This window comes from Staurois parvus, unplaced genomic scaffold (assembly GCF_062004578.1).
Source record: "Staurois parvus isolate SC_StPar_1 unplaced genomic scaffold, SC_StPar_1.0 ptg000525l, whole genome shotgun sequence".
Classification (NCBI taxonomy): Eukaryota; Metazoa; Chordata; class Amphibia; order Anura; family Ranidae; genus Staurois; species Staurois parvus.
Window position 1 is genome coordinate 9,066,682 of NW_028318321.1, and position 23,395 is coordinate 9,090,076.

General features: G+C 40.3%; 1 protein-coding gene across 2 annotated transcripts in view; it reads right to left on the reverse strand.

Annotated features, from left to right (window-relative positions):
• The window catches only part of LOC149451727 (protein FRA10AC1), an 81,104-nt gene that overhangs the window by 18,067 nt on the left and 39,642 nt on the right, over positions 1-23,395 (reverse strand). For both annotated transcript variants that reach the window (XM_089690317.1, XM_089690318.1), the window contains 3 exons: positions 19,874-19,987; positions 9,333-9,375; positions 7,130-7,236 (listed from right to left, as the gene is read on the reverse strand). In XM_089690317.1, coding sequence (XP_089546443.1) covers positions 7,130-7,236; positions 9,333-9,375; positions 19,874-19,987 — 264 coding nt within the window. The remainder of the gene's footprint in view (positions 1-7,129; positions 7,237-9,332; positions 9,376-19,873; positions 19,988-23,395) is intronic.

Sequence of the window (23,395 nt, forward strand, 5' to 3'; positions counted from 1 at the left end):
TATACATATGTATGAGATTTTCTATATTTTAATTATGATTAATGATTATCTAACCTATATGATATCACCGTATCCAATTAGTTATATTTGGCGTTAATATTGTGTACTCCTCGTCATCTCTTTTATTGTTTTATCATCTCTTAATTTGAATTTTGTATTCTAATCCGGATTGTGTATTTTTAACCTGATGTATTTTAACCTGATGTAATTTTAACCTGATGTTTTATTTCTTGACCTTGTATTTCAGTTTTATGTACATTTGATGATTGTAGTTTTATGCATATTTTTACCTGACCATGTATTTGTATTTTATTTATATCTATATGTATTTCAATAATTGTGCTATTTATATTTCTATTTTTATCTATTCTTATCAATTTAATGGGAAGAAATAAGACGTGGACTTATATATTTATCTAATTACACATAATGTATAATATAACCATGATTGGTATTTATGTGTAAATAGGGTGGGCTCTGCACATTATTGTGCACATAAGGGATTACCATTAAACACCTTATGACCCCCACGGTCCTATAAAGGTCCCCATCTCTAATAATATATTTTTCTTTTTATATGGAGTCTCTCTTCCCATTATATGCACAATTCATGATGATGAATTGTGCTTTCCCTCAGCATTCTTTATTACCGCAGGTAAAATGGCCGCACCGCACCAAGGGAGACTGTTTTTCAACTAAGGATCGCATATACGATCCACGACAAAATGGCGCCGATGATCCGCGCATGCGCCGTAAGTTGGCAAGATGGCGCCGATGATCTGCGCATGCGCCGATAGCCGGCAAGATGGCGGGCGCTTCAAATCGATTTTGCCACTGCAGAATACAAATAGCACTAACATAGGTGCCCATGCTGTAAGCCCTTATCCCTATGACTATGTGCATCGCACGAAACGCGTCAAGGGGGCAGCAGCAACTGGACATCTAGCCACAGCATACCCTGAATACATGGTCAGTAATTTTTGGAACTTTTTGAAAATCTGATATTTACCATTGCAACCATTATCCTTGAATAAAAAAGGTACCTTAAGCAATATCACGCTATGTGGTCTCTTATTGGGCACTCTGTGTGAGTGTCATCAGTCACAGTGCCCATTTGGAGGAAAGATGACCCTGATGGTGATACCTGGTAGCGGTTTCTGGTGACCTTTTCTGTGGAGCTGGGATGAGGATTCGTATGGTAACCTGACCCGAGACCTGATGACCTATCTATAACCTGATGACGCAGGATTTATTATTGTGCATTTTAAACGCACGTCTGGTGAGTGCGTTTTTTATCCATTCGTTTGGCTTGCACCTGTTGTCACTCCCGGATCAGGACGTCCACACACTTGGAATTGTGATCTTTGCTTGATCCACACAATTATATTGAACTAATTATATCACGATTAATCACCTTAAGGTGATACCACTTATCCACATTTATTTGAAATGGCATGGCATGGCATTATGTATATTAAAATGTATTACCATTTAGCGCTGCACCAACTTATTTGAATACATATAGTTCGTAGATCCACCTCGATTCGAGCTGCGACACTGCTCGCTTTCTATTTGTTCCTCGCCAATGGGCATTTACAATGCCTATGCCCACAAATCTGAGTGACGAGAGATCCTTATTATGATGGATCTTGTAATGATGTGACAAGGAGTGGTCCTTATACCCCTTTTTAATATTATTGACATGCTCCTTTAGTCTGTTTCTAAGGCGTCTGGTAGTGCGCCCAACATATTGAAGGTTGCACGGACATTGGAGCAAGTATACCACGAATCTACTTGTGCAAGTTATAAAATCATCAATGTCATAACGTTTGCCCCTTGTTGTAGATGTAAAATAATTACTTTTATCAGTATGTTTACTGCATCGGCAGATGACGCATTTTTTACAAGGGTGAAACCCTTTTAGGCTGGTAAACATAGTTATACTTTTGGATGGATCCACTATATTAGTTTGTTAAATAAATCTGATTATATTAAGGAAGTGTACAATATTCTGGACGATAAAGAAACATACTCCCTTTTACCAACAAATCCGCTTAGAGAATATAAAAAAGAACTTATATCCATTATAAACAAAGGATATACTGAAGGAGCATGTCAATAATATTAAAAAGGGGTATAAGGACCACTCCTTGTCACATCATTACAAGATCCATCATAATAAGGATCCCTCGTCACTCAGATTTATGGGCATAGGCATTGTAAATCCCATTGGCGAGGAACAAATAGAAAGCGAGCAGTGTCGCAGCTCGAATCGAGGTGGATCTACGAACTAGGCTCTTTATACCCCAGGGGATTGAATATAGATTTCGATCTAAATTGTTTTTTGGACAACAGATAGTATAAGGAGGACGTATACCAGTGTTTGTTCTTCTCTGTTTCATACATGTTTTTTTAACACATTCTTTTATTCGAGTGTTATAGGAATAATCAATTATTGTGAAAAAAATCACATATATGACATCACCATATATATTAAGTGACTTTTGGCGTTAATATATATTCCTCGTCATCGTTCTTATTGCTTTTTATTGTGCTTTATTGTTAATGACCGTTTCAGCATTCTGCATCATGTGTTTTTATGATTTTGTATTTTATATTTCTAACTGATATTTTAGGTCCTGACCATATATTTCCATATATATTTATATACATTCCTTGTAAATTCAAATTTTATGTATATTTTGTATTTTTTATCTGACCATAAACTTTGCGTGCTATTTATATTTACATACTTATCGGGAACCATTAAGTTATATATTCATATTATCTACAATGCTAAACATGATCCTATCCTGTTTTGAATTTATATATAACAGGATAGGTTTCGCATACTAGTATATGATCACAAATATATTATAATCAACTCCCATGTCTTTAAAATGTAAAAATATCTTTTAAAATGTAAAAATAATTTTTATGTGTACCAGATGAGATCTTTATCATGGTTTGCAGGGGAGACTTGTTTCCCCCCTTTTTGATGCGCCACAGGACGTTTTGGCCGCACAACCTGGATCGATTAATTAAGTTGTGCCTCACCATCTCCTAATACTGCCAATAAGATAGCGCCGCACTGTTGGTGACTCTCTGTAGATTATAGATCGCAACCGCGATCCACGACAAAATGGCGCCGATCACTCGCGCATGCGCCGTGGTCCGGTAAGATGGCGCCGATAGCCGACAAAATGGCGGGCGCATTAAGCAGGATTGTCATTCACAAATATAAATAGCACCTAAGTGGATGTCCTGCTTGCAAAGCCCTTATCCCTATGAATACGTGCATCACACGAAATGCGTCGGGGGGGCAGCAGCAACAGGACATCTAACCACCGCTGGTGGACACCCTGGAATGTATGGTCAGTAACTTCTTTTGCAAATCTTTTTATGTACCCCACACCAACCAACCCTGAATAAAGGTACCTTAAGCAGTATCACGCTATGTGGTCTCTCATTGGGCACTCTGTGTGAGTGCTATCATTCGCAGTGCCCATCTGGAGGAACCATGACCCTGGTGGTGATACCTGGTAGCAGTTTCTGGTGACCTTGCCTCTGTGGAACCGGGATGGTGATCTGTGGGTAACCCGATCCGAGATTTGATGACCGATCTATGGCCTGGTGACGCAGGATTATATATTGCGTATTTTAAACGCACATCTGGTGAGTGCGTTTTTCACCTATTTGTGTGGTTTGCACCTATTATCACACCTTGGATCAGGACGTCCACTCACCTGGAATTAGGATCTCTCTATGATCCGCACCATCATATTGAACTTTTTAATATTTATTGATCACCATCTGAGTGACATCACGCATGCGCATAAGTTTGCACTAGTATATTGTGTGTATTAATCGTGTATTATTATTTAGCGCTGCACCATCTTATCTGAATATACATGTAGTTGAGTTTTAGTAGCATTTGGGAAATTTAGTGTTTTTATCAGCAGTTTTAATCTCTTGCCCTCCAGAGGATTTACCCACCTTCCTGACCAGGCCATTTTTTGCGATATGGTGCTGCACTACTTTAAATGATAATTGTAACGTCATGCAACGCTGTACATAAATGAAATTTATGTCATTTTATTTCCACAAATAGAGCTTTCTTTCGGTGGTATTTCATCACTTCTGTGGTTTTTATTTTTTGCGCTATAAACAAAAAAACCCGACAATTTTGGAAAACACAAATATTTTTGACTTTTTAACTATAAAACATATCCAACGAAAAATTTTAAACATCAAATTTCTTCATAAATTTAGGCCAAAATGTATTCTGCTACATGTCTTTGCTAAAAAAAAAATCCCAATATGTGTAAATTAATTGGTTTATGTGAAAGTTATATTGTCTACAAATGACAGTATATATACTTGAATTTTTATTTGTAATTTTTTTTATACTAGTAATGACGGCGATCAGCAACTTATAGCGGGACTGCAGCGGGCATTCTGACACTGGGTGGCAGTGACACTAAAACAGTGATCAGTGCTAATAAAAAGCACTGACACTGTACTAATGACACTGGGCAGGAAAAGGTTAACATCTGGGGTGATTAAAGGGTTAACAGTGTGTGGTGTGTGTTTTACTGTGTGCACTGCGTTGTGTTTTACTAGGGAGGCATGCTGTTTTGTGTCTCTCTGCTGTGCAGAGAGACACAAAGCAGCATATCCATGCTGACAGGAGAGAGTCCTTTGTTGTTTATACACAGGTCTCTGTCAGCTTTGCCTGACGATCGCCGAGTGCCAGCCAGGAATCGCCGGGTGAGACTGGTGATTGACATATCTAGCCCTAATAGCAACGTGCTCGCTCCCTACCTGGAAATGCAAATCATGTGTATATACGTAATTTTGCACAGCCCTGATGCTCTTCAGAAGTGCTTCTTCTATAGGGAGGAGGGCAAGTGGTTAAAGTACATGAAGAAACAAACAAAAAAAAGCTCAAAAAGCTGTTAAGAGCGTTTTAGAAGCATTCAGCATTTTTTTTCTGCTGGAAAAACGCTCCAAAAAATTCTACAAAAACATTTTTTCTTCTAGGTGTCCATACACACTATATTTATATCCCCTCCCTCTTAGATTGTAAGCTCCGAGGAGCAGGACCCTCCTAACCCTCTTGTATTGAACTGTATTATTGCTGTATTGTCTCCCTTTATATTGTAAAGCGCTGAGCAAACTGTTGGCGCTATATAAATCCTTTATAACAATAACAATAATTTTATGCTAGAAGTGTTTTTCAAGCTTCAGCGTTTAGGAGCAGAAAAAAATGTTTTTTTATGGGGTTTTGGGAGCATTTTTCCAGCTGTAACAAGAAAAAACTCCAAACAACGCTGAATGTTCCTAAATGCTACTACCAAAACACTTCTAACAGCTTTTTGGGTTTTTTTCCCCCTAGATGCTTAGAAAAATGCTAGTGTGCATGGAGCCTAAAGAAGTGGCAGCACCTAAAAAAGTCTTATAGTTTCCTTCTGTTGGGATCAATATGCAAGCAGCAGAACCTGTTGCCACCCCTCCCTCTCCTAGTTTCCTGGCTGCAGTAAGAAGATAAAAGCAGGCTGATGTTAACAGTCAGGTACTTAAAATCACCACAGATGGCTTGAATTTTGGGCGAAACTTGAGCAAAACTTGTGGCCTTGCAAGCATAGATTCAAAAAACCACTGAGCTTCATGAAGAATTACCAGCCGAACAGTGACTGCATCCCATCAGACTATTGCTGGCTGTATGAGTTCAATAGCCAGCAGTGGAGATTTCTCCATCCACTCGGTTAGTGTGGATAGGGTAACAGATTGCACTTGAGGAACTCAAATAATAATGGCACCCTTTACAATAGCTGCTTTTAAAATACAATTATGATTTATAAAAGAATTTTTACTGTAGATCTACTCTATTTTTTTTAAAACCTGCCTGATGTCCAGTTTTAAACCATTCAGAGATAAATGTCAAGCTCCTTCCTAATCAAGAAGAATAAAATGAGTGTTAGGGATACATTTAAAAAGCAGTTTTAAAAAAGAGAAAGTGCTGAAATCAAATAGAACGATGAACACTTCATTTTCTTGCAATGATAAGCAGCTAATATGAAGTTCAATATGCAATAACTAGCTTTCTATTTGTCAGTGTCCACCCCTACTAATGTAGTAATAGGCATATGAAGTAAAGAGCTGTTTACCATATGTGCTTTTTGGTAGTGGATACACTGTTTAGAAGGAGGAATAACCCTTCATAAAGTAGTGGGCCTGCAGCAAGTAATAAAACCCGTTTCTGCTTCTGTGACATCTGAACAACATAACAACCAATAGCTGCAAGACAAGAAAATCCAATGAAGTGCTGAATCGTGCCGGCAGCTTTACAGACACCATTAGGACTTCGCAACATATAAAACAGTTTTTTTCAGCTATAACAATCAGGCTGCAGGAGATACAACAGGGTAATGGGTTTTTGCTGTCACTAAGCTGAGAGAAGATGAAAAGCTCCCCTGGAGATATGAGGCTCTGTCTGTCTGTGGAGCCACAGTAGGACTAGTATGGCCTGAAGCTACAACCTGCACTAGATATGTAGAAGTAAACACACAGCTGTACAGGGATCCAGAGCTTGGCAATGATTCCTTTAAAAGGATCACATGACCTCAGATCCACACTGCTCTGATATACAAAGTTTTGCCAACTCTGCAGCTCACTTAGGAGGAATACAGCAAAGTAAAAACAGGGCTCCTTTTCTAACATCACTAGTGCACAGCATCCATTCATCAATATACGTACCAAAATGCTCTAGCAGCTAAACTTTACTTCGCTGACTTAGGTGGAGACTTTTATTCCCAAACTGTGATGGCATTTGTACCCAACCTCCCCTCTTTTTTTGTGCACTTTTCCTACTTGACCTCAAGTTTTCACCCAAGGTATCTCAGTGGGTGGATAATATTCATTTAGGAGTAGCCTAATTTCCATACTGATACTATCAATCCTTTAGTTCTACACATTCTGAAGACCTAAGAACTTCCTCCGATATGGCAGCAAACCAACCAAACTCCTTTATGAACTTCATTGAGCTGGCTTTGTTTTATTTACCAGCTAAGGAATGTTACCTCTGCACAAAAACCAGCTAACGTTAATCATTTCACAATTCTTTTACCTTTTCTCTTCTTGTGAGAGTGGGAATGCTTAGACTTCTTTCTACAAGGTTCTCCTGTATCTTCTGAAGCCTTCTTTTTCTTAGCCTTTGGCTGGACCTCTCTTCTCCTGTGAGGCAAATAATGAGATAACGATGACACAAAAATTTTCCTTAAAAAATTAGCCTACTGCTAAACTAGGTATAACGTGTAACAGGGATAGCAACACAATGTCAAGGAACTGCTTGAGTTCAACCAGGAAGGTGTAAGGCAACACTAGAGATCTTCAGGGCTAATCCACATTTCTGTGCTATAAAAGGTTTGAGTTCCTTTTAATGACACTGGAGCAGTCTTCTAACATTGCAACAAAAGCTGAGGTGTCTGGGTGTGATGGGCAGCAGCTTCACCACTGCTCCAGTTTATAATCAGTCTGAAAGTGGTTACAATGATTACACTTGTGCACCAAGTCGGCTTTGGAAATTTTACACTAAAAAAAACAAAAAGCAAAAAAAACAAAAAAACAAATACACCACCAATAAAACTTGTATTCTCAAGCAGTTTTACAGTGAACAAAGCTAAACATTAATGGTATGTTCAGCAAACCTGCTTGCCTATGATATTAAAAATTTGCCATCCAATCCCCCTGGAAATCTCCTAGAACAACCTGGATTACAACTTGTCATTGCCTCAGTGACAATTTCTTCTCTAAGTAACCGCTGACTGAAAGTTCTTTCATACTTTCGGCCAGTATAGCAGCAGTCAGATTCTAGGGGACCACCATCTAGCAGACACGTAAGTATTTGGGGGCTTGAACTGCCAATTGTTTAAAGTCCAACTGAACCATCAATTTATGTTCGCTTAGTACATCCCAGGTGCATCAAAATAAAAAGGTGTTTAATGTCTTCCAGATCGTTGTTTTTCTAAAGTAGCCACAGCTTGAGTAGAAAAGCCTGTTTTGTGCCAGTTTACTTCAGAGTGGAACCCTGGCTCTCAGTGTGAAAACAGCAATTCCTCTGCTGGGGTTCCCCATGCTCCCGGATGAGTTACAGCCAGAATTCTCCAATCACCAAGGAGCATTAGATTTGCTGATTTCAAAGATATAGGTCTGACTCAACAGGGGACATGTTGGATCTCTTCAATATTACTACTGACTCTCACAGAGAGGGGAAAAAAGGTCTCAACTCTGCAATTGGTGGTACGGGAAAGGTTTTTCTACTCAGTCTGTGGCCAATTTAGAAAGATAGCAAACTGGAAAACAATGAAAACCTTTTGTTTTGATGCACCTTGAATGCATTTAGGGTTCAATTGGGCTTTATCCCTTTCCTACCGGCTTTCCCTTAATAAGGTATGCATGCACGGAGGGCAGATCATGTGACCACTGTGACTTGCTGTCACATGACTGGTAGCCGGTCTGGCTGGCTACCAATCGTTAGTAAGGATAGAGAGCGGTCTTTGACAGCTGTCTCTGTGCCGGGAATGTGTGCTAAGCATGCACTCGGAGCAGAGAAATCAGCCAACAAGTGACACAAATGTGCTGCGTGTGGGCATTAAAGCCCACCCTTTTGCCACTGCTGCACATATGTGTTGAGCAGGTGCCAACAGGTTAAAGAAAGAAGCCACCTGGACTGTTTAATCTCAATATTTGACTTCTAATAAAGCCTTGTGTTACATAATCCGTACTACAGCTTCTATTAATGAAATGTAATCTATGAATGGAGGAGCTGGACAGGAAGGGCGGGCATAGTTGTGGACACTGCATCAGTGCCTGTCATTGTGCTCTCAGCTCTGTTAACCCACACTACATTGGAAGATTACAGCGTTGGGGTGCATATATATTTTAGGTCTCCTGAAATACACATTTTAGGTCACCTGCATACACATTTTAGGTCGCTGTAGTCAACTGAAGCCAGGGTCAGCTTGGGAACATATTTTTTCTTTTTAGAAGGAAAGACCGGTAAGGGCGACATCCAGGATTCCTTCATTACAGGTTACTTTATGTATATTAACCCATAGCAGCCAATCAGAATATATCTTGCATCAGTGTTCATTGAGCAGAATTCATTGTCATTGTTTTCTATGAGCATTCAAAATACTAATTATTGAACAAAGTCCTTTATGTTTAAGCATTACAAACTTAGGACACCCTGTGACATAGGATTGAAATACTACAACAGAGGCATCACTGCTTACATTTAACTTAATGAATAAATTATATGGGTTACTTACTTGTGATGAAAATTCAGTTTGTAGGAGCATTCTGGGCACAACCCTATAAGAAAAGCATTTAAATGTATCAGTCATAACATATTATAAAGAGAGAGTCAACTTCCTGTGCCTGCTACCAATTTGTCTTAGTAGTGAGGAAATTACAGTATTTTACAAGTATCTTTTGTAAAAATGTCATTTCTATTAATAAAGCGCGAGCGTGTGCGTGTGAGAGAATATGAGCTAGGCCACTCATAGTCACTGTACCTTAAAGTGCTTACAATCTGATATCCCCAGCACAATCATACATGAACTGTTATACAAGAACCCATTTGTATTTGAACTCCTTGCCTGTTGTGCAGCTATTCTGAAATATTTCAGATAGTAGCCAATTGGTTAATTTCTTTACAAAAACAAACAAAAAGTACCTCTTCTTATCATTAAATGATCCTTTTCCTGATTTGTCACAGGAGGTGTAGAAGGACTACCCATTGCAACATATAGTACACTGAAGGCAAGATTAGGAACTGGCTTTAACTGGTAGATAGAAGAGTACATATATGTGCCGAAGAATCAGTAAACGAAAGCACTCAGCATGTTTCTCTCTATACTCCTGTACTTGGCATAACAGGTAGAATGGGCAATGCATGTATTTTTTGTCAAGGAGTATAACTTGAGAGCACAAACAGCAGAAAATGCACCAAGGATAGGATGAATTGGCAGGGGAGGACTAAGAACATTTGGCCTGGAGGACAAGCTCTTTCATAGTAGAGACAGTTTCCTGTGACTAAATAAAGTATACCATACAAAAAATGTATATGCAAATTAGTGCAAAAAATGTGTCTATAACAACACATAAACAAGTGAATATAGAAAACAAATATAGTCCCATTCAGTGAAAATCTGTGTATCAGTGATACTATGCAACACAGCAAAAAGTGTCCAATTCCACAGTGTCAGGGTATCCAGTGAATACTCCGCCACCATTATGCACTCACCAGAATGCTACTGGTAATGGAGAAATGATCGAAGATCAATCAATAAATTCACTCTTCAGAATCCATAGGACAAATGACCTCCTAGAAAAAAAACTCGCTACAGGGAGCCCAGAAAGCGATTCATAGTTCCTATCTGTAGGTTTAAAGTAGGATTTGGTAACAATTTTAGTGCCATCATTAATTAGAGTTAGATCGAGAAAGTTAATTTCTTTCTAGCTATATGAATGGGTTGAATTGATGTTTAAATAGTTATTATTCAGGGTACCAATAAAATTGCTCAATGATTCCTCATCCCCTTGCCATAAAAATATGACATCATCGATGTATCAACGATAAAATGTTAATTCAGGCCAGTCTCTAGAATAAATTTGGTCCTCCTCCCATCTAGCCATAAAAAGATTGGCCAGGCTGGGAGCAAATTTAGCTTCCATTGCAACCCTTCTAATCTGTAAATAAAACCTTTTGTTAAACCAAAAATAATTGCGAGACATAGTAAAATCAAGGAGTTTTAGTATAAATGACTTATGCATATCGTTGGTTTTCTCTGCTTCAGTGCGATAATATTCTGCTGCCTCCATCCCATCACTATGTCTGATGTTACTGTATAAAGGGGCAACATCAGCCATTACTAAAAATGTAGCACGAGCAGTAGTGATATTCTTGATTTCTTGTAAGACTTGTTTAGTATCTTTCAAAAAAGCTGGGGTTTCCGTAATGAAAGGTTGTAAGTAGACATCAATATATTCACCAGCTCTAGAAAGTAAAGAACAACTCCCACTAATAAAAGGGTGTCCAGGGGGATGGACTGGATCTTTATGGCTTTTCGGCAGACAATACAGAACAGGTAATCTAGGAGTTGAGGGGCATAAAAAGTCCCTTTCTCTTTTGGTAATGACACCATCATTGTAACCAACTCTAATGAGCCTCTTAAGGTCTTTCTTATATATTAATGTAGGGTCTTTGGATAGAATTGTCCGTGAAACATGGTGGTGGTAGCATCATGTTGTGAGGATGATTTTCTTTAGCAGGAACAGGGAAGCTGGTCAGAGTTGATGGGAAGATGGATGGAGCCAAATACAGGGCAATTTTAGAGGAAAACCTGTCAGGGTCTGCAAAAGACTTGAGACTGGGGCGGAGGATCACCTTCCAGCAGGACAACTACCCTAAACATACAACCAGAGCTACAATTAAATGGTTTAGATCAAAGCATATTCATGTGTTAGAATGGCCCAGTCAAAGTTCAGACCTAAATCCAATTGAGATTCTGTGGCATGACTTGAAAAGTGCTGTTCAATGACACTCTCCATTCAATCCGACAGAGCTTGAGCTATTTTGCAAAGAAGTATGATCACTCTCTAGATGTGCAAAGCTGGTAAAGACATACCCAAAAAGACTTGCAGCTGTAATTGCAGGAAAGGTGGTTCCACAAAGTATTGACTCAGGGGGCTGAATACAAATGCACACCACACTTTTCAGATATTTATTTGTAAAAAAGTTTGAAAACAATTTATCATTTTCCTTCCACTTCACCATTATGTGCCACTTTGTGTTGGTTTATCACATAAAATCCCAATAAAATACATTTACGTTTTTAGTTGTAACATGTCAAAATGTGGAAAATTTCAAGGGGTATGAATACTTTTTCAAGGCACTGTATGACTACAATGAACCCATTTTCTGATGGCTTCTTCCAGCAGGATAATGCACCATGTCACAAAGCTCTAATCATCTCAAACTGGTTTCTTGAACATGACATTGAGTTCACTGTACTCCAATGGCCTCCACATTCACTAGACCTTAATCCAACAGAGCACCTTTGGAATGTGGTGGAATGGAAGATTCGCATCATGGATGTGCAGCCAACAAATCTGCAGCAACTGCGTGACGCTATCATGTCAATATGGACCAAAATCTCTGAAGAATGTTTCCAAAACCTTGTTGAATTTATGCCATGAAAAACGTAGGCAGTTCTGAAGGCAAAAGGGGGTCCAACCCGGTATTAGCAAGTTGTACCTAATAAAGTGGCCGGTGAGTGTATATCAAATTAAAGTCCAGTGCAGCATTCACCAGATAAATTAAGTGAAAATATTAGTGCAATTTGTAAAGTGCAAATGTGCAAACACTTTCCAGGCTGCAGCAACCACAGTGCTATGGTCCCCTTCAATATTCCCCCACTCACCAATGACCCTTAAGCTAAGCAATAAGAGTCAAAATAGGCTTGGATAAGAGTATCTTAGGCTTAGGCTCTGTTTCTCTCAACACCGTCCAAACACCGACAACAGACACCACAGCCAACCATACAACACTAGATGACACCATTCTTGAAGTAAACCAGAAGGAAGACTAGTTTATTTGAAGACTGATGCAAGATATATACACTCAGGGGACAGTCCCCACTCCCTGCATAATGACACAGGGCTGGGGCAATCTACATTTAGTAACAAGAGACACACAGGTATTCCAACTTCACACCAGCAGACAGTCCCATCAGGAGGGAGGGCTGCTGGAGACACCCCCAACTAAGCTAATACACATAAACACATACATCCCATAATAGTTTGCTCCCAAGCCAGACAGACAATAGAACAATGGGATGCAGCCACATAACAGTAAACAATCAACAACCCCCCACCCCAATATTAGGACAGATCACCCTGTACCCCTAACAGGCACAGGGTGATTTACACATAAGAGAGATACGGGGAGCTGAGACAGGGGTCTCCCCACCTCTCCAAAGTAAGCTGGGTTCCATGGGCCCCCCACCCAAAGTGACACCTATCACAAGATCTACATAGCATAATTTCATTTTTGTTATGATCAAACCTTAAAAACAAGTTACACTCTCAAAAACAGATGTATGAAAGGCAGAAAATGCTGGAGTGTAAATGCTGCCATGGTGTGCGTTCCACCGGTCGATCATGACATCACTGGAAGTCCCCACTTAAAGCATTTCACCCCTCCCACAGGGCATCTTCAGAGGGGCGAAACGCATTAGTGGGGACTTCCAGTGAAGCCACGTTGGGGCAGTGCAATGCAGGCCACGGGAGTGTTTCCAGTCTGCCGTTTCCTGCCTTTCATGGGGAGTGTAACTTGTTTTTAAGATCGGATTAAAAAATAGAATTATGCCATTTAGATTTCTTTTGCTATCCTCTCTACATGTAATGAGTAATATTCACAAGAGAGACCATAGCACAGGTATATAGAAAGCACTGAATATCCACCAGCTGTCACTGACTAGGAGTCCTGCTTGCTCTAATTGATGTTTGGATGGTGAAGTATTTCCACATATTCTTTTAGTACTGCCCTTTGTCCCCGAGCCTTATACAGTGAGACCTCTGTACATTCAATCCCAATCAACAGCTAATGTTCAAGATTGGGTGATCTTTTTTGACAAAATGGTAATGGATTCAAAAAGAAAGTGAAGCAAGGTAGTCTCAAACAATTTGAGGCATAGCAATATGCTAGAGAGCTGAAATACAACTAATGGGTCTCAAAAAAAACTGTTAAATAACTCATGAAGAAAGCATTACAAGCAGCTAGATGAGACTAAAGTGCACTTGGCATAAAATTCAGGTTCTTCATAGTTATGAAATAATTAATGTTATTAATATAGTAAAATACCCATTGTGTTCCTGTCAACCCAGGAGAGGCTAAAGGCGTAGGAATCTAATAGTTACGATGTCTGCTGTTCACAATGACCTAGGATGAAAGCAAAATTGTTATTTTTGGGTCTAGGGGGTCTCAAACAGTTTGTCAGACAACCCCAAAAAACTTAATTTAAGCCACAGTGCACTGTGAAGACAGTGAAGCATGGTGGCGCAAGCATCATGATATGGGGATGTTTCCCATACTATAGTGTTGGGCCTATTTATCGCATACCAGGGATCATGGATCAGTTTGAATACATCAAAATACTTGAAGAGGTCATGTTGCTTTATACCGAAGAGGAAATGCCCTTGAATTGGGTGTTTCAACAAGACAACGACCCCAAACACACCAATAAGGGAAGAGCATCTTGTTTCCAGACCAACAAGATTAACGTTATGGAGAAGCCAACCCCATCCCCAGACCTTAATCCAATAGAAAACTTGTGGGATGACTTAAAAAATGCAGTTTCTGAGGTAAAACCAAGAAATACAGAGGAATTGTGGAATGTAGTGCAATTGTCCTGGGCTGGAATACAAGTGCCAGAAGTTGGTTGACTCCATTCAACACTGATGTGAAGCAGTTCTCTGAAACAGTGGGTATACAAATAAATATTAGTTCAGTGATTCACAGAAAAGCTAAATTTTCAAGCCTTTTTCAGTTTATACAGTTAGGGTTTGAGTTTGTAAAGAAAAATGCAGACACTGCTATTTTTTTGAACAGCCTAATATTCCTTTTTCTTCACTTTCTGTAAAGTAATAACAAATGTGAAACATTTTTCTTCATGTTTTGATTTGGAATAGATCTTGCAGTGTTCCCATTGCATTTGCATGTATAGAAATAAAAGCTATTATAAGGGTTTTGAGCTTTATTCGCTTTTTTAAACACACTGCTATTATTTTTAACACAACTGTATTTGTCATTGGAAATCCTGCTCTCCTAAACTTATATCTACTCTCTATGCACAGTTGAAGTTGAATAACCTCCAACATCCTATTAGCCACATTTCTGTTTCCAAATGGAAAAGGGATCTTAAAAGTAATAAGGATAGGGGCTGCTGGTTGCAAATTTGACTACATTGACTTCCTGCTCCATCAATATTCTCACCATTGAATCAGCCTTTAAAACTATCACAAGACTGTAACTGGTCCTGTCCCATCTGGCACATCTTCACTCATCTGCCCCCAGCACCTGCTTCAGGGGTTGCTCTACTCCGGGAGACGTCCTCCATATTTAATGGACATGATATGCTTTCCCAGTTCTGGACAAAAGTCATTAAACTCCTCCAATCATTACTAACCTGCCCCTTCCCGAGAGATCCGTGGCATGTCCTCTTACACCTGAAACCTCCAGGCCTCACCAATTACCAATTCAAACTGGCTACTTATGTACTGTTGGCAGCAAAACAAGCAAAAGCCTGGAAACAACAGTTCATTTGCAGAAGTTCGCCGCTGCTTAGACTTCTTTTTCATTAACGAAAAGCTCTCTAGCATCCTCTCAGATAAACACTAGAAATTTGTTTAACTATGGACCCCATGGATCCAACATGCTCACCTTTCTATATCAACAGCCAATTATACATCATTATGAGCACAGAGATCCTAGGGCTCAAGTTCCAGTGCTCTTGATGTCCCTTTCCCTCTCTCGCTTCTCTCTCCCATCTTCCTTTTTTTTCTCCTATTTTTCCAGGCTCTTACATTGGGACGATTTGTTCTTATGTACTCCTTTGCTTTGTTTTTGCATAGTGAAGTGTTAAACACTGATATCTCATCCACCAACACCTGATCCCATGGTAAAGGCATAGGTATTTTCTCCTATTCCCCATAATGTTTTCTTGTTATAACTTGATTAATGTGCCTTTTGACATATCAATTGTTTTGTCATTTGCTATAGTTCTTTAGTAGCTGTAAGACTGCTTTGACTTTTGATTTTATGCTTCTGTCTGTAAACATGATAGTGGTCACAAGCTGTATCCCTTTAAAATTGTTCAATAAAACTGTACTGAAAGTGAAAAATTCATGTCAGTTGTTAGGGATACACAGTACCTAGCAATATAATGTCATATAACTTGTGTTTTGATTTAATTTTACATATATATATATATATGTGTGTCTATACTAAGCATTTGCTCAAATTGTACTGCAAAGAATCACATATGATTTGAACAGGAATGCGGTGCAAATCCTGTCTGAATCACGTGGTTTCCCGCACCGCTTCTGTGTGAACCCAGACTGAAGTCACTATGACAAACCTGGGTTCACACAGGAGCGATGCAGAAAAATGAATGTGATTCAGACAGGAATCGCCCTGCATTACTGTTCAAATCACATGCTATTCTTTGCAGTGCGATTTCAGCCATTGATTTTGTGTAGCTCAAAGCACACTGCACCGACAGGGAAACCACATGTGATTCGCACAGGAATCACATAGCATTCCAGTTCAAATCACGTGATATTCATTGCAGTGCGATTTGAGCCATTGATTTTGTATAGCTCAGAGCACACTGCACCCACAGGGAAACCACATGTGATTCGCACAGGAATCACATAGCATTCCAGTTCAAATCACGTGATATTCATTGCAGTGCGATTTGAGCCCTTTCATTTGCATGGGCTCAAATCGCACTGCAAAGTTATCGCTAATCAGTATTGGCAAGTACATGAGTACAAGCATCGGTACTTGTACTGGCCTATAAAAAAAACATATTAGTGCAACCCTAAGATAAATATATTTATTTTTGGTTTGTAAATGTAAACTTACATTCTAATGACTGTGGGGCAGAAGAATAGGCACCCCACAGATTTTGGATGAATGCCCATCTACATTTTATTAGAAAGGATCGGAGGAACAGCAGGGGAACAAATATCCCAAGGGCCATCTTATTTTAACAGGTGAAGGACAGTTTAGTGGGAGCAGATGGCTTCTCTATTGCTGCAGTGTATACATTTTATGCATCTAGGAGTCCAGTGTAGACAAATCAAGCAGTCACACAGTTTAATCCCATTACAGAGAAAGAGTAAAAAAAAATAAAAAATAATTTAATTGTCTTTTCCATGTTTATCATACAACTGCTGACTCTTAACACAACAGTCATCTATATCCCCTTCTGATTCCCTCATTTTTAAAAACGGCCCTACAAAGGCTTTATTGTGTTCTTGATTTATTATAAAGAAGATGAATGTCACATGTTAAAAGGAAAATTCCACTTTGTTAAAAAAAAAACAAATTTGACTTAGCATTGTACAATAAATTTTGCTTCTTTTTATGCCCCAGAATTCCTATGCCCTCACAAATCATGTGACTAGAGCCCTGTAATTGAAGACATGTACCTTTGTATGGACCATCAGCTACAGAAAGAGTGCAGGAGTCTATGTATTGCACCCATGACCATTATTGCTCGAACGCTTTGCAGGCTTCAATGCACAAAAAAAAAAATAAAAACACACTTTTTTTCCCTGCAAATATTGGTGCATTTATAATTCTTTTTTTGGAAAAAGGTGGACTAAAGCTGGCCATAAACTGATTGAAATTCAACCAGTTTATAAGATACCAGACAAATTTTGATCAGTGTGTGACTATCGTCAAAAGGGCATGCTGAAAAAAGTTTGTCAATCAGTGGCTGCAGCAGCTACTTAGTGTATCCTAATAATGCCCCGATGGGGAGGATTTCTTCATCCACCTCATTTGTGTTGATGGAGGAAAGTTTTTTTTTTTCGTTCAGCCGACTGGCTAAAGAAAAAAAAAAAAAAAAAAAAAAAAAATCAACTACTGGTCTATGGCCAGCCTAAACCTTTAATCTGCTGGATTGTTTGGGTAGGTCCTCAATTGCAATCATCAGACAAGAGCCGAATGTTGTGCCCTGATACAGAAGTGCCTAGACAAGGACCTTAAACTGTCATTAAACCCCAAAAAACTTTTAACTGTCTATGCCATTGAAAGTGTTATTTGTACCTTACAGCAGAAGCTTTTCATCATTACATCTGGTCAGAAGTACCATACAACAACATATAAGTTAAAGTGTTACTTAACCCGCAACAGTAAATTCAGTCTGTATATGCAGTAAAGCATGCTTGTTATACTCACTGTGGAACCTAAGGGGTTAATCCTCTGCATTGTGTAAAAAGGCTGTTTGATCTTTTCTTCTCTGCCCCTCCCCTTTCAATGCCCAGGCTAAGACAGACAGAACCGTGCCCTTCTGCACATGCTCAGTTTAGTGTGTATTGCTAGAGAGGTTTTTTTTTTTTCCTTGGGGAGTGCATGTGATCAGCACAGGACCAATAAGCATTGTCCAGACAGAGGATTTCCATCCTCCTAGAGAAAACTCCTCCTATAAGCTTTAACCAGTGCTCAGCTGAAGTCACAAGACTGCTCTAACTGCTGATGAAGAAAAGGTATTTAACAGTTTATATTTACTAAAATAATTGTACTTCCATGTTCTGTGTACTGTGGGAGACCAGATATAGTGAATGCAGGGTCCTGGGTTTAGTAAGACTTTAAGGTAAGTGTTTCTTCCTATTCTAAATCCCCTAGACAAAATACATATTTAAAGCGGAGTTCCACTCAAAAGTGGAAGCCCCACTTATTTGCCTCCTCCTCCCTCCATTGCCATATTTGGCACCTTTTGGGGGAGGGGGAAGCGGGTACCTTGTTTTGACAGGTACCTGCTTCCACTTCCAGCTCAGTTCTCCACGGCAAAGTGAGCCAAAAGTTTGGCCCCCTCCTCCCTCCCGCAGTCTCCTGGGACCTTTCACAGGTCCCAGGAGACTGCCGGATCAATCAGGATGTGCAGCGTGACTCACACATGTGCAGTGGGCATCAGGCTGTGAAGCCACAAGCTGGCACAGCCTAGTGCCCACAGTTGAGATGCCGGTGCCGTGGAGGAAAGAAGAGGAGAAGGGACTGTGTGGGTGAGAATATCGCTGGACTCTGGGACAGGTAAGTGTGTGTTTATTAAAAGGGGTTAATCATCCCTATTGTGTAAAAAGACTGCTTGATCCCGTCTTCTTTTATCCTCCCCTTTTTTCCACTGTCCCCAATTCATCTGCTGATCGTGCAGAGCCTAGCACATGCCCAGTTTGGTGTGTATTGCTAGAGAGGTTTTTTTTTGGGGGGGGGGGGGGTTGGTGCATGTGATCAGCACAGGGTCAATCATTACTGTCCACACAGAGAGTCAGGGATCATGCAGCCTCATAGGACAATCAGAGAAGAATGAAAACTCCTCTTACAAACTTTATCAGTGCTCAGAAGTACACTGATAGAAGTCACATGACTGCTATATACTGCAGATGTGAAAAGGTATTTAGCAGTTTACATTAACTAAAATAATTGCATTTCCATGTTCTGTGTACTGTAATAGACAAGATATAGTGAATGAAGGTTTAGTAACACTTTAAATTACAACATATAAGTAAAAACAGAACTGTGGGATACCAAAAAACAAACATACATACTCACCTAGATGGCTGCAGCTGTCCCCTGCTAGCTCTACGCTGAGAAACAAGCGATTAAAGACTGCTGATTCGTCAGTTCTTGGGTCCGCTCTGTTCTCTGCCCTTCCAGTGCTTACTGGAGAGCCGGACTGAGGACAGAGGGTGTGAGAGGCTGGCTCAGGCTCTCAGCGGTACGCTGAGAGGCTGAGCTAGCTGCCAATCAGGCATCTGGGCAGATCCTGACATTATTTTTGGGATCCCTGCAGAGCCTGGACCGGCTCTGTGACATCAGCCAACAGTGGGCTTTAGCCCACTGTCAGCTGAATCTGGGTCATAGGAGTGCAGAACTAAATGCACTCCTGTGACCCACAGGAGAAGTATGGCCAAAAAATCTTTGGCCGTACATCTTCAGGAAGGAAACGCTGCAGTGTGGCAAGCTTTAGTAGTTTCAATATATTAGACCTGGCAACAAATGGATAGGGTAACTTACTTAGCTTTACAAGAGCGTTCTTCTTCTCTCCATGTTCAATATAACCAAAATTGACCTCCCAGCTTTTCAGGCTTTCCTTCTCATCACAGCGCTTGTTCCCACAAGAGAACTGACCTTAACAAAGAAGGGGAAAATAAAAAGAAAAAAAGTTTTACCAATGTAGGTGTGTGGAATTTTCATTAATTTCAAACCAAGACAAAAAAAAAGTAATACATTGCAGTTTACCATTCTTTTAGATTTGGTGACTGCATATCATTTTTTGGGGTTTTCTTTCTTTTACTTCTGCTTGTGACCTGGCCAGTAACACTTCCTGTCGTAGGATAACAATCCTGGTGCATAAAATCAATTAGGGTCTTGCATACCTTAAAATATTTGTATATATAAGCAATAATGGGTGCTCTCGAATCAAACAGGGTGTCATCCTAAAACCCCAAATACAGAAATGAAGTAGTATACAGAATAAGTGCAACTCATCAAAGTACAAACATTTCCTAAAAAGGCACAACTATACAAAAAAAACTATTGTCATGTACATCCCAGAAGTATACAATTGCAGTGCAGCCTATATGAGCCCGATGGGCACAAACATATGTACTGCCGTTGTTCAGGTGTGGTCAATTACAGCGACAGATTCATCCATATACGCTGTATAGCGCGGATGAAGGAACTGGTTAGTTTTATAGACTGTATTTGATTACACAGTTGTCTTTAGTTGCATCTAAAATTATGTATTGACCCTGTCCTCCTCGTAATAGATCTTATTCCTTCTATAGTTATCAAATTTAATTAAGGGGTTTGATCTTTGGTCTGAATATGAGTAATATTCCCATAACATACCCAGATGCCTCTGCTTCCTCCCACTTCCTAGACTCTACTATCAAGTACCAATTCTGTCTGATATGCTCTCATCTGGTGTGCCTCATGCCTCTTGTGCCTGTGCTAGACCATCATATTGGGATTGGCAGCCCCAGGCTGCTTTACCCTGTGTATATACATGGCTGCAGGGCAGAGAATGCCCCAGCCCCTTATGACTGATAGTCCTCAGTGACCGCTTCCTGGCAGGATAGCTCAGGTGGGTTCAGAGTAGTATTTAATCACATCTGAGCTGATGCCTGATTACAGATGTTATTGGAATCTTTAAAGGGGTTATAAAGCCTAAACCTTTTAACCTTAACACATTCCTTGTTTTAAAGTAAAAAAAAAAAAAAAAAAAAAAAACAACATTTAGCCATTAGTATCCCCCTCTCCCTCCCTTTTTACTTACCTGAGCCCTCATTCAATCCAGAGCTGTGCTCGTCTGCAGCTCCTCTCTCCCCTCATTTCCTGGTCTCATTGACTTCTTCTACTGTCAATCAAAGCCAGTGACGAGAGAGTGGGGGGGGGAGGGAACAAGGGGGGGTTCAGGGCCAAGCCTGCTGTCTGTGTCAATAGAGGCTTAGGAGCAAGCCTACATGAGTGTCCCCATAGAAAGTAGTTTTCTATGGGGGCATTCAGCAGAGGGGAGGAGAGCCAGGAGCGCTGGCAGTAGACCTGAGAAGAGGGGGTTTGGAGCGATTGGCAAGTATAAACTTAGATGTAATGCAATAAATCCTTTGCACCTTTGGAGAACAGTTTTGCAAAGTGAAGTACTGTACACCTATTTTCCAAATAGAAAATAGTATATCAGTGCAAATTAAAAAATAAACTTGGTGCAGAGCTTTAAAACAAAAACATAAATTATTATTATACAGGATTTATATAGAGCCAACAGTTTACACAGCGCTTTACAACAAAAGGGAAGACAGGACAATTACAAAACAATTAAATACAGGAGGGATCAGAGGGATCTGCTTGTTAGAGCTTGAAATCTAAGAGGGAGGGCCAAGAGATAACAAAGGTATTAACTGAGGGAGATGGATTGATGGAGAAAATATATGTACAGTTGTTGGGGGGGGGGGGGGGGGGGGCAGGATAGGCCTTTCTGGAGAGATGAGTTTTCAGGGATCGTCTAAAGGTGGACAGAGTAGGAGATAGTAGGACACATTGGGGAAGGGAGTTCCAGAGGATGGGAGAAACTCTAGAGAAGTCCTGGAGACGAGAATGAGAGGAGGGGACAAGGGAGCTAGAGAGTAGGTGGTCTTGGGAGGAACGAAGAGAACGATTTGATTGGTATTTTGAGAGATGGTTACTGATGTAACTGGGAGCTGAGTTGTGGATGGCTTTATAAGCTGTTGTATCTTGAATTTAATTTGTTGGGTGAGCGGAAGCCAGTGCAGGGATTGGCAGAGAGAGGTGGCAGACACTGAACGGTTGGTAAGGTGGATGAGCCTGGCAGGAGCATTCATGATGGACTGAAGTGGGGACAGCCTATGTAAAGGTAAGCAAGTGAGGAGGGAGTTGCTGTAGTCAAGGCGGTAGATGACCAGGGAGTGAGTTAGAGGCTTTGTGGTATCATTGGTTAGGATGGGGCATATCTTGGAGATGTTGCAGAGGTTGAGGTGGCAAGCTTTGGACAGTGATTGGATGAGGGTCCGAAAGGATAGTTCAGAGTCCATGATTACACCTAGAACCTTGGCATGTGGGAACAGGGTTGATGGTTGAGCTGTTGATTTTGAGAGAATTCATTGGAAAGGGCACTTGGGGGAGGAAATATTATGAGCTTGGTTTTGGATAGATTGATTTTCAGGAACTGGTGTGACATCCAGGCTGATATGTCCGTTAGTAGATTAGCGATGCGCGAGGAGGGATAGGTAGAATGAGAACCAGCGAAGAGTACAGTTGTGAAGGTGTGGAGTTATTTTGAGGAGGGAGTGGTCCACTGTGTCAAAGGCAACACAGAGATCCAGGAGTGAAGAATAGTGTCCATTGGTTTTAGCAATTAGTAGATCGTTTGTGAGTTTAAGGAGAGCAGTTTCTATGGAGTGTTGAGGGGGACATCTGGATTGAAGGGGATTAAGAAGGTTGTTGTCAGTGAGATGGTTGCTCAGTTTGTTATAGACCAGGCATTTAAGGAGCTTGGAAGAAAAGGGAAGTAAGGAGATTGGTTGTAGGTTACGATTGATGGGTTCTAGTGAGGGCTTTTTAAGCATGGGGGTGACCAGTGAATGCTTTAGAGAGTTGAGGAAGATGTCGGAAGAGAGGCAGAGATTGAAGATGTGACTTAGAGAGCGTAGAATAGAGCCAGAGGGTGACCATAGTATTTACGAAGGAACAGGGTCCGGGGGCAGGTAGTTAGGTGGGCATTACAAAAAAGTTTAGCAACCTTTTCTATAGTAGTGGGGTTGAATATGGGAAGTAGTGATTGTACCTGTGGACATTGAGTGTTAAGTGGGGGAGGTATTTGTGCATCGGAGATCTCCTCATGAATTTCATCAATCTTCTTTTTGAAGTGATTGGCGATCTCCTGGGCAGTGAGCGAGTTAGTGGGTGGAGACAATGGAGGATGAAGAAGAAAGTTGAAGGTGGAGAAGAGATGATGAGGACTGGATGAGAAGGAGTTAAACTGAACTCAAATAAAGACAAAATTAAATTGAATATCCATGG